General features: G+C 37.9%; 1 protein-coding gene across 1 annotated transcript in view; it reads left to right on the top strand.

Annotated features, from left to right (window-relative positions):
• Nucleotides 1-12,815, top strand: part of RIMS2 (regulating synaptic membrane exocytosis 2) — a 517,795-nt gene that overhangs the window by 198,936 nt on the left and 306,044 nt on the right. Inside the window, exons 10-12 of the mRNA XM_075920242.1 lie at nucleotides 4,789-4,919; nucleotides 7,677-7,848; nucleotides 8,466-8,619. Of these exons, the coding sequence (XP_075776357.1) occupies nucleotides 4,789-4,919; nucleotides 7,677-7,848; nucleotides 8,466-8,619 (457 nt within the window). The remainder of the gene's footprint in view (nucleotides 1-4,788; nucleotides 4,920-7,676; nucleotides 7,849-8,465; nucleotides 8,620-12,815) is intronic.

Here is a 12,815-nt window from a genome sequence, read left to right as displayed (position 1 = left end):
TGTGTCGATGAAGAAAGGCTTCTTTGTCGGGGCATCGCGTCCAGACTCTCCCGATCTGCCGACAAACAGCTGATCGGCAGATCGGGGCAGCCATTTAAATTTAAATGAAGCCGCGATTATTTTAATCGCGGCTTCATTTCCCTCTTCCGAGCTGGCTAATCTACATGCCTCCGTCGACGGAGGCATGGAGTCTGGACACAGCCCAAATGACATGAGTGTATAAGAAATAAGTATTTCTAGCACTGATAATTTATTACAGTTTTACTAATTAAGGGCTCTATTCAGATGAAATTTTTATTTTAGCACATTGTCCATGGAGCTTTACAGACTTCTCTGCATAGTCTTTTACAGAGTATAATTCTGGTCAGAGTCAAAAGTTGCTTAGTGTGGTTCTCAGGTAAGTCAGACTCATGGCTTTGACAACATCCCTCCTAACTAGCATGAGAGACAAAGCCATGAGTCCCAATATGCCCATATTCAGTAAGAGGCTAGATGGCTTAATCTGGATTAGTGTACAGACCACAGAAATGTTCAGACATCACTGTCAACACCTATTCATTTAAGTACTCTGAAAGGTGGTGTGTGCCCCTGATTTCACTGTCAGCTTCCCCGCTATTCTCCCATACTCTTCTGTCACCACCACACTTCCTCTCTGTCCCCTGAGTCCCTGGGTATTTTTTAACCTTCAATATTACTTTGATGTAGTCCACACGTGGTATGAATGTATGCACACCATGCACCTGAGTCTGGAAATTTTGGTAAGCAATTTACAATGGTCCACACATGACCAGTTATTCTTTAATAGAAGCATATAAAGGGCAGCATGGACCAACATCTCTCTAGTTCCTTCTTATTGACCATTGCCTGTCTTGAATTGGAACCTCCCTGTCTACCTCAATCTTCCTTTACTGTGAATGCAATTTGGAAATACTTTTTGACAGTTTAGTATTTTCCTGTGTTTAGCAGATTAGTTAGTTCTGTTCTTCCTACTATAGGGAGCTTCTCTGTTTGAAGAGGGACTTTACCAAGAGACCGGGGATTCAAGAACTGTGTCCTGCCCCTCTGTTCTTTCTCTGTTAATGGTAGTCTCCAGGCTCTATTGCTTTGGGGAGGTTCATATCACCTCCACTTTGCAATATCTGTAGTTCTTTCCCTCTCTAATCACATGAGGGACCAGAGTGTGGTTTGCAGAAGCACTCATGGAACAGGCCATGAGACCCCATTCAGATTTAGGCTGGAAATACCTGCTTGTACGATTGTTATAAACCATGATGGGGATAATCATGACTAGAAAACAGAGCCATGGCAGTTGGCCATAGTGGTCAGAGCCAAGGTCAGGACCAGAACTGGGAATCCAGAATGGGGTTGGAGCTGTGCTCAGGCCACTGACAGGAAGGAATGATTTCCAAGCTCAAGAGTGATGTTGAGCAGACTGAGATTCTCTTTTCACCAAGAGATTCCATGTCATGAGTGATCTAAATAAAACAAGTTATCCTCAGGCTGTGCTCCACAGTCAGGGCTTGACTTCCTTCTCCATCAATTCCAAAGTAACAATTCCAACCACAGTTTTGGCTTCTCTTGCCTGGTGGACAAATTTGAAGAAAATTTGGGTGGGAATTCCTTTCTTTGCACCTACACTGAAGCCAATTACAATCACAGATATCTTCCTATTGGATTGGGGAGCTCATACGAACAATCACAATACACCAAGCAACTGGATCCTTCAAGAGGCCAGAATGCACATCAATTTACAAGAATTATGAGCAGTCTGTTGGGCCTGCAATGCATTTCCTTCACTCCTCTGATCCTGACATAGCCATGTAATGTCAGACAATAGTGCCTAATGTGTTTCACATAAACAATCTCTGGGAACAAGATCTTTCCCCCTGTGTGTACAGTTGATATCTGGAAATGGTTTGTCAATTATCGCATAACTCTATCGGAAGTATACTTACCAGGCACTCAGAACTCCCTAGCAGTCTCAGCAAATATTTTTCAACAGGCCAGGAATGGAAGATTCATTATTCTGATCTTGAGGAGATCTTCTACCAATGGGAACTCTATCCTGGGATTTCTTTGCCTTATAAGGGTAACAGTAAACTCACCCATATCTCTCCAGAGCAGCTCTGGGCTCAGGCATACCTTCCCTCCTATCCCACTGATATTATAGTCTTGAAAAAGATCCCTCATGACAGGACTTGGGTAATTTCTCATTGTGCCCAACTGACCAAGGCACTTTGGGTTCTCGGGCCTCCTGAGAATTTCATTGAGGTATCATTTGCTCCCAAATGACTCAAAATAAGAAAGAGTGTATTATTTCAGCTACAAAACATTATATGACGTAATTAAGCAGCTCATATACCGAAGAAGAAAAAAGAGCAAAGCTCAATACCACCCAAAGTTGGTGGTGCTAACCATGGTCATCTCAGAGCCAGAGTTTATATGGGAGAGGATGCCAGGAAAGTTAGTAATCACCTTCAACTGTGACCTCTGCATGCAGTAAAGTGAGAGTACACCACCATACCTTGAAATGAGAGTGCAGCCATAATTGGAACAATCAATAAAGAAATCAAAGTTACCATAATGTATATTCTACTTTTACATTTGGAAGATACAACTGTTTATGTAGCACATCATATATTACACACACACAACATGTGCCTCTCCCCAACATTAAAAGAATATTATTAAGGTTGCAAAATCAAGCACACAAAAGTTAGGAAATGTAATAATTAAGTCTGTGCAATCTTAATCCAGTCCCCTTATGCATATGCATTATGCTACAGTCTTTCATTATATGATCACATACTGTATTTTTAGTGGGTTCTCTACCATATAGTGCTCTACTAATGAGCAGTTATTCAAAAGCCATTTCCTTTCCATTTTTCAGTGTTTGGCTCCAGGCCTTAATGCACACTACTCAAATCCTACTCTGAAGACAGAATTATCATGGAAAGTTCTGTGCTGCTCATTACAATAATATCTGACCGTTTCACAAATATTAATGAATTTATTTTCATACCACCCCTCTGAGATGAGGGGGTGGCATCATACCTATTTCACAGGTTTCCCTCTCAATCCTCTTCCTCAGCTTTCAAAACAGGTGATTTCCTCCTTCCTGCTGCCCTACTCCCATTACAAGGGGCTTTCAGAACACTTGTGGGACTGGCTCCTATCTCTCTCCTTTGGTGCTTGGTTTGGTCTGCAGGAGTCCAGACCAGAGAAAATCCTGTTCCACTGTGGTGGTGGTAACAGCAGGGGAAACCCATATAGTATTCTTTGGTTAGGCAGAGATGATGCTGACGGTGCTGCAACCCACAGACCTCCCTGGTTGGGAGTGATGTGGTGAGACAGAACTTTCCCCTTCTTCCTTTGAACATCCACCTGAGTAGAGCTGGCTGATTTTCAGCACCACATTGATAGACTTGGGAGAAGAGAGTCCCTGGCCTGCCAGAAAATGAGATGAGGGTCTGTGGTCATGTTCTCCATAACTCACTGAAGTGCTGGGAACCACCGAAGCTTGGGCCAGCCTCTTCTGTTCTTGTCATATTACCAGAGAAGTATGCTAGCTACTAAGGCCTATTTCTGGCTGTCTGACTACTAGGAGCTTAGGTGCCCTGTCCTCTGGCCTAATATAAGAGTTTGAGTCAGGATCCAGAAAGATGGTTGTCAGCCCTCAACCTCCTGCTCATCATTGAGTTGTGACGATAGAACTCCTATCACAAGATTTACCTCCGCTGGGAAGTGCCTATGTTGGAGATCAGCTGCAAAGGTGGGTGTGGAGTGACAGGATTGAGCACTCTCCTCCCCAGCACTAGGGGGCACTACTAGTAGCTGCTGCTTACATTAAAAACTCCAGCTCTTCCTCCATCTGGAGTAGTCTTTTTTGTACAGATAGTTTGCTCTCCCTGTCTTCAGTGAAGTGACAGTGATGTTATCACACAATCATATGATATCCTGGTTATTTTTAAAACGTAATCCTTCTCTGGCTGCACAATTTGCCTCTGAAAGAGTGCAGTATTTTAATGTACCTATTATCTGCATGGGAGAAATATATATTTGGAGGCATAATATTTAGGCTGGAAGGTCTAAATCACAGTTTGTTATGAGCTTCTAATGCTTGTAGTTAACTCCATGCCTAATCCACTGTGAGATTAATAATGAAAAAACTGTATACTGCTATATAAGATTTTTTGCCATGCTGTTTTGGTTATAATGCTGAGTCGGATTGAGGAGGTAATCATCATAATGAAACATTCACTCACCCTTTCATCTATTTATGGAAATCTCTTGAAAATTGAACAAAAACATGCCTCCACAGCTATTCTGAATATCATTTGAACAGATCCATAATGCTCATGGCTTCATTCCATCATCTTTCCATCCCAACAGGATATGAAACATTCATTCATTGTGAATAGAGCCCTTTGAGATGGCAAAATATTTAAAAACTTAATGTAGCTGAATATTAAACAGCAGAACCCAAAACTGTAACAGCAACATAATTTTAAATAGTTCACTACGTGGAAAGCATCGAGAAAAAAATTACATGCATATATGTGGATTTTTAAATGAAATAACTTTTGATACACGTTGAAATTATTACAATATATCCTTTCATTTTTCTTCCTCACTACAATTTACAAACTAGAATACAAATTATCTTCATTGTAATAATAAATAAAAGAATCAGAGTTGAGAGGCTGAAGATAAAAATGCATTGAGGAGGAAATAGTATGCTTGATTGTTGAAGAAATGAGCTGACTAATGTATATTTTCTCATTACAGATAAAGCTGTGGTATGACAAGGTTGGTCATCAGTTGATAGTCACAATATTGGGAGCAAAGGACCTTCCTTCAAGGGAAGATGGGAGGCCAAGGAATCCTTATGTTAAAATTTATTTTCTTCCAGACAGAAGGTAGGGTCAAAGGAAAAGTGAGGGATATTTTAGTAGAAATAAGTTTAGTAGAAGTTAAACTAGATAGTCAGATAGCATGCAGAGTTGAGTAGAGATAGCTAGCTAATATTGGTCATATAGGAGATCCATATCTAAAGTAATCTTAAAGAATGGGATTTAGCGACTGAACATGTTATAAAACAGTGAAGAATAGGTTTTATATTTTCTTGAATACTATTTTCTATTGAATAGATTAACTTCAGTTGGATTATTTTTATCAAATATTGAGTGGCAAACGAAAAATAATCCTATCTGATTTTTACAAAGAGCTCTTTTTTGCAAATAGTATTGTTATCTCCTAGCATATTCCTGAGGATTAGATTCATGGAGTTCCTGACTGATAATTTCTTCAAAGACATTCATTGTCCGTCCATCCTCTGCCCCACAGCAAACAGGAATAGGGCTTGGCATCCAAAAACCATGGGTCTCAACTTGTGGTACTGTCACATTAATGCTGATAAAGACTCAAACCTGTGACATGCTGGGAACCCTCAGCTGTGATTGAAGGCCCAAGGTGGTATTGATATTAATTTATACCAATAATTTACATTGTATTTAGGGGGAGATGATGGTGTGATGGCCTTTTCCTCCCCTGCCCCTTAATTCTGTGAATGGAGTTGTTTCCATTGGTTTGGACAAAAGGGAAAGAGCTGTCAGAGTCCCTTTGTCTGGATCTGCTCACCTGTGTTTCCTTTGCTCTTGCTGGAAAGAAACATTTGGCTTTATTTTGTGATATGTTGCAAAATTCAGGAGAGATTTGTGGAGTCAGTATATGAAGAACATATTAATGGAGCTAAAGAACAATATGTATTTTTTAAATTAGTATTTTCACTGAATTTGTTATGCTATGCATAAATGTTTCCCAGCCTGGGGATTCTGCCTCCCTATCCATCGCATCTCAGCCAGTTAATCTTAAGTATTTAATTAGAAAGAATGGTCTACACATGGAAGGTGCTAAGTACCTTCAATTTTCATTGATTTCAGTAGGAATTGAGAGTATTCAGCTCCTTGCAAGACTGTCCTTTCACCTTCACCATACATATTATGTTGAAGTAACTTGAAATAGGATAAATTGGAGAAGTTAACTGAAGACAAATGGTTTATTCATTTTATGTCAACTTGTATACTGTGATATCTTTTATGGCAATACGGATTGAACCTCTCTAGTCCAGCATCTGAGACCAGACCGACGCTGAACCAGAGAATTTGCCGAATCATGGGAGATCAATATTGTCTGATAGAATTATCAACACTTCCGGTGCTTACTGGGCTCAGAAGACATTTAGGGGTAAATTAGGGGTAAATAATAGCACAGAACATTGAGACCCAGGATTGGTAGCCGTAAACAAAATTTATGGGACTATGGGAAAGTTAGCCACACCCATGATAAGTGGACATCTGGCTAACTAAAATCATGCTGGACCAAAGATGTTGCTGAACCAGAGAGTGCCGGACTAGAGACGTTCAACCTGTATCATATGCATTGCTGTATCTCAAAAGCATTTCTTACAAAAAGGCACTTGTTGGGATTTATTACCTTAAATTTTTGTAAACCATTGGCCTAATAAAGTATAGTGGCTTAGATCCTCAGCTCAGACAAATTGATATAATGTCATTGAAGACAATGTAATGGGTGAAGATCTTTATTAACTAGGAATCTGATTCTTTGTTTCATTATATTTAACTTGATCACTTTTTAACAATCAATATGCCCACCAATAATTCCTTTATTCATATTTTTAGCTAATTAGAGCTCTTACCATGCACTGAGACATGGGTATAAAAATTCTAAGTGGGAAATGGATGATCAGTTGATAAAAAGAAAAAATCTCAAGTATAAAACAAAATAAATGGAAATATTTTATTAAAATAAAATAATAAATAAAAGTCCCTGTAATAATATACTTTGGAAATTGTACTGTGATTTGATATTGTTTTAGAGGAAACACATTCTGGTATTCTTTTTTTCTTTTATGTGAGGAACAGAGAATTTTTCCTTTAAATATTCCTGGTATTTCCTCTCCTATAGAAAAGGAAAATTAGTTTTCTTCTGACAGCCAAACTGCTTTTTCTTTCCTTTGAAGAATAAACCTGGTAGGCTAAAATAAATCGCTTGTGCATGGAAAAGTGACCTGCTATAGGAAAAGTATGGTTAAAACATCTCAGGCATTTAGTTAGGTGATCATATGAAGCTCTTACTAAAAAAATTTCCTTTGAAAAACTTGTCCAATGTAACTTAGTTCTCTATGGTAAACAAATCTTTAGTATTGAAATACAAAATTAAGTTCTTTGTTTTAACGAAATGGATAAAATGGAACTACATATTTAATATGTTGTTCTAATATCTAGCTACTAGTTCACAAAAACCACAATTGTTATCCATATAACTAGTATGCTACACTTAAAGTATTTGCAAATGTGCCAGTATCTTCTTGATATTAATATATATATAATAGTATAGCATTTGAATCATGCAAAAAGCCTGGCAAGTTTTAAACTAATGAATTTTATAAACATACTTGATGAATACAAAAGAGTAAATTATGACCAATTCCAAACCCTAATCTTTATTTCACCAGAAACTCCCTTAATTCTGATTCCTTCTGGTTTATTGTTAGTCTTTCAAACTACACACAAAATATCACTGTTCTAAGAAATCATGCTTCGTACAATGTAATAGGGTTTTGAAGTCTTTAATATTTAAATTGTTCTTTGCAGTGATAAAAACAAAAGAAGAACAAAAACAGTAAAGAAGACATTGGAACCCAAATGGAACCAGACGTTCATTTATTCTCCAGTTCATCGGAGAGAATTTAGAGAACGAATGTTGGAGATTACCCTTTGGGACCAAGCACGTGTTCGTGAGGAAGAAAGTGAATTTTTAGGAGAGGTATTTAGAACTTCTTCGATTCTTCATATTCAGTCAGAAGTTTAGTGACTTTGTCATTAGAATGTGGATGACTGATGATTTCCGGGGCTTCTTTGAACAACATATTTTTATTGGATGTAAAAATAAAAAAGCTGACACTTTTGCTCTGCTTAATAGTAACTCTTCCTAAAAGTTTCCTGAAAGTTCCAATATAATTCTGGTATCAGATACATTCTTTAGTTGTTCTGTTTTAATAACAGCATACATATAGCTTCAAAAAGTTGTAGTGTTTGAGGGTTGTTGATATTGGTCCAAATTTGTTCCTGATGTAACTTTACTGAAGATATTGAAATATGATTGTTCAATTTTTCCCAAGATGTCTAGATGATGTTCAGATTCTCATGAATGTGCTAATTTTGTCTTTAAAGCTAGAACTGTTTTTACTTTATTAAGTATCAAGTTTTGCTACAGGTATCTGTAAGTTACTTGATGGCTCATTTTTGAGTGAATTGCAATAACTCTTTTTAATTTCAAATGTGTATGTTAACATTAAAAGAAATAATAGACTAAAATGTGGTGAAATGTCTGCTTTAAAATAGTGGGGGTTTTTGTAACACCTTTGCTTGATGCTTTTGTAGATTCTTATTGAGCTAGAGACAGCACTATTAGATGATGAACCTCATTGGTACAAACTTCAGACACATGATGTTTCCTCGTTGCCTCTTCCCCATCCCTCACCATATTTGCCACGTAGACAGCTCCATGGTGAAAGCCCTACCCGGAGGTTACAAAGTAGGTTATTGATATTACTAATGCTCTGTATTTTTCATCTAAAGTAGTGTGTACAACGTGTTACATTCTAGGCTAAAGATGTGTAAAAGCAGAAGTTGACATTTTTGTGTTTGTTTTTCATTAGCATTAATCAGTGCCTTTTGTAATTGCCAATGAGCATCTGAAATATTCATAATGCTAATGTGAGTGGTGCACAACAATGCATTGTTTCTTAAAATATATGTGCCAGATCCTTAGCTGAAGGTAATTAATTTAGTTAATGAAGTTATGCCATTTGGCACCAGCTGAAGACCTTATAATTAGATTCTACACTGGAGAAGTGAAAGCACAGTAGTTTTGTCTTCAGTCTGAACTTTTTAAAATATTTAAGCACAATGGCTTGTATGTAACTTCACAAGTATTGAATGTATACAGTTTGTTACTGCCTTTCATTTCTACTACTACAGTAAAATGGGCATGTTCAGAAATTTGGTTTAATTCTGACAATTCTGAATTGTCATACTATTTGCCGTGCATAGGTTTTTGTTTGATTTTGTAAGTAAAAATTTGCTTTGCAACTCCATTTTCAACAGTACAATATTAAAGATCAATGTAGGTTGCAGAAAATAGCAGAAACATTAATAAAAGCACTTACCTTGAGTTGGTAGAGGAAAGTGTAAATTGGATACTTAAGGCAGTATACGTGGTAGTGTGACCAAATCTTGTTTAATTACCTTCTTTGTTTTTCAATTTAAATTGCTGAGGTCAGTGTTTCAGAGTTTTCCTTTGTGATTTACCTTTACAAAAATTATGTAGGCATCTATTTTACAAATATTTTTGTAAAAAAATACAAATCAATTCATAAGATTTTTTTGGCCTCTTTCTCTCTTTTCCTCTCTCTCTCTGCATATGTGTGTTTCCCTATGCACACCTTGAAAAGATCATTATTTTTAAATTTTGTTTTTGACAGTAGAGCGTAAATAATATTCAATATATTCATAAATGCAAGATGAATTTTCTAGTAATTAAGCTTATACACATAAATATTTGTAATAGTTGTCCACTTTGAGGGACTGGAATGCTCCATATCATAATATTCTGAAACTGATTAATTACTGCACCAGGTTGCAGTGCTTAACTTTCTACCAGTGAGATTATCAATATACTTAGAAGTTTTTCTTTTTCTGACAGGTAAGGATCTCCTTTTCAATCCACTGTCTTTTTCAGTAGCTATGTTCTTGTATTTTTATAATTTTTAATTATTTTATTCTTTTTTCATTTCCTTCAGTTAATTCGTCTGTAAAATGCTTAAATTTTTAAACTTTACTTTTCTGGCCTGTGAGAGTAGTTTTGCATCAGCATTTTGTTCTAGATTGTAGAAAATATTTAAATCCTGAATAGTAACTCCATTTGTGTTTTGCATTTGGAATATATACATTCAAATTTTTGCCATTGTGAATTACCATAACAGCTAGTTGCTTTGTTTTGGGGGAATGTCATAGTGATGTTAGATCTGATCAAATATTTTGCCTCAGGCCTTCAGATCTAAAGAGTGTCTTATGTCTTTCTGGCCTCACCTGAACAATCTTGTAACATTGAATAGGTACATCTACACTAGCTCGTTAGTTCGAGCTAGGTAGGGTAATGAGGGCAAGCGGAGTTGCAAATGAAGTCCGGGATTTAAATATCCCGGGCTTCATTTGCATGTTCCCGGGCACCGCCATTTTTAAATCCCCCTTAGTCTGAACTCCGTGCCCACGGCTACACGCGGCACGGAGTAGGTAGTTTGAATTAAAGATCCTAATTCGAACTGCCGTTACTCCTCGTGGAGTAATGGCGGTGCCCGGGAACATGCAAATGAAGCCCGGGATATTTAAATCCCGGGTTCCATTTGCAACTCTGCTTGCCCTCATTACCCTACCTAGCTCGAACTAACGAGCTAGTGTAGACGTACCCTATGGAAGCAAGTATGGAAAACCTTATCAAAAGCTGTATGGTATCAAATACTTGCTCTGGTTGGAGACCAGGACTTCATGCAGAAATTCTCCATTTCAATGTAGCTTTGAGCCATTTGGACCCTAAGCAGTATTTGACAACCTCAAAATATTCTGCAAGTTTCAAAGAATTAGAGGAAAGGAAGACACTGAAAGTGCTCATTATAATTGCTGGAACCTTCACACATTTCTCTTTACAACACAAAACTGTCCAAATTTTCATAATCATATGTGTGTACAAATTGAGATGAAAAGCCCACTCAGAAAGATTTCAGAATCATAGTCCAAATTTCTCTTCACTGTCCTAGACTGTATGTACTTCAAGATTTAGAAACCTGGTGTCCCATAAATTATTCCGAATTCAAATTGATATAGGTTTGAAAGAACAGAAATACAGAACAATGACTTTTAGGATGGAAATTTTCCAGTTTGGGGATTAGGAAGATGTTCAAATTGAAATTCAGATTATTGATTATGAATTCTTGTAGGAAAAAGGACTAATTGATAACTAAAGGGAATGCCTACACTGAGAAGTCATCTCAAAATAACTCCCTTATTTTGAAATAACAAGGGGTATGTCTACACTGCAAAGTTAATTCGGAATGACAGCCGTTATTCCGAATTAACTTCCATAGCGTCTACACAAGCAAACCGCTATTTCAAATTAAATTCGAAATAGCAGGGCACTTAATTCGAATTTGGTAAACCTCATTCTACGAGGAATAATGCCAAACTCGAATTAGCTAATTTGGAATAAGCTCTGTGTAGACGCTTAGTCCGAATTAGCTGGCCTCCAGCCTTCCCAGTTTCCCCTGGTGGCCACTCTGGGCAAAACCAGGAAAACTCTTCTCCTTCCTCCCAGCCCCAGAGCCCTTAAAGGGGCAGACTCTGGCCACAGTGCTTGTGCCAGTTCCAAGCCTGCCGGCCCAGAGCCAGCAGTCACTGCCCCGATCCAGTGGCTCCAAAACATGAGCCAGCAAGCCACTGGCAACCAGCCCTCCACTGTGCCCCAGGAACAGTCTGCCAGCTCCCAGGAGTCTAGGGTGTAGATCAGGGTGGACCGTACTCAGGTTTGGGGGGATGCCCCCAACATCCAGTATCTCCACACTAGACAGAGGAATGCAGCCGTCTGTCACAGTAAAGCTGCCAGCCTGGCCACCAAAGGCCACATGCAAATCCAGGAACAGGTCTGCATGAAAATCAAGTTGGTCCGGCAAGACCCCCAAGCTTGTTATTTTGAAATAATAACTCCTTCTTGTGAAGTGGATTAAGCTCATTTTGAAATAGTTATTTCTGGAGTTATTATTTTGAAATACTTATTTTAAAATAGCCTGATAGTGTAGACATAGCGTAAGAAGTTCCATTGAGCAGTGTAAACTTAAAAAACAACAAATAGTCTGGTAGCACTTTAAAGACTAACAAAACATGTAGATGGTATCATGAGCTTTCGTGGGTACAGCCCACTTCTTCAGATGACCAGAGTGTTGGATGTCCAGAACTAAAATAAATAGGGGACAAGGGGGGAGAGCGGGAGGGGAAGGGGAGAGAAGGAAAAAAATGGAGGGGGGAAAGGGGGACAAGAAGAGTCAGTATTTTATGCCCAACAAGAAGAGGCAGTGTTTGTACAGGAGCAGACAAAAATCCCTTAGGAAGTCAGTCTAGTGGTTTTCTTTCATTTGGTACTTATTGCTTTGACTGTGTATTGCATAATAAATCCTGATTTCAGCTACTGGGATTACAAAAGCTGTCTCTAGGTTGAGACAAGAGTAGTTCAACCCTCCCACTTTCTATTTGTACTTTGAATGACACTAAGTATATTATTGTTAGTTCATATAATTCATATATACAAAAGCTGTTGCTGTCAGAAATATGTTATTCCTCATTTTAAAAATATAGATATTTTTCAATTGATACTTTATATTTTAGGTACTGTATGTCTCTCAAAAGGATTTTGAATTACAAGTATATTTGGTGTTTTTCACATGCAGCTGCGTCTGTGCTTTAGACTCTCCAAATTAGTGTAGCTCTATATTTAAGAACATTATTTAATTTTTGTTCTTTGAAGGTAGTATGAAAGTGTCGCCTACACTCATCCAGTTTCTTTTCTTGCTAGAGTCAGGGATATGGTGCTTTACTTGTGGCACTTTCAATTCTCTTTTTAGCTTCAGTGAATTTTAGTGCTAATGAAAACTGCTAGATTGACAACCCTGAAGAATGCAATTA

Source organism: Pelodiscus sinensis, chromosome 2 (genome assembly GCF_049634645.1).
Source record: "Pelodiscus sinensis isolate JC-2024 chromosome 2, ASM4963464v1, whole genome shotgun sequence".
In the NCBI taxonomy this organism is placed as follows: domain Eukaryota; kingdom Metazoa; phylum Chordata; order Testudines; family Trionychidae; genus Pelodiscus; species Pelodiscus sinensis.
This window is presented reverse-complemented; position numbering and strand designations above follow the sequence as displayed.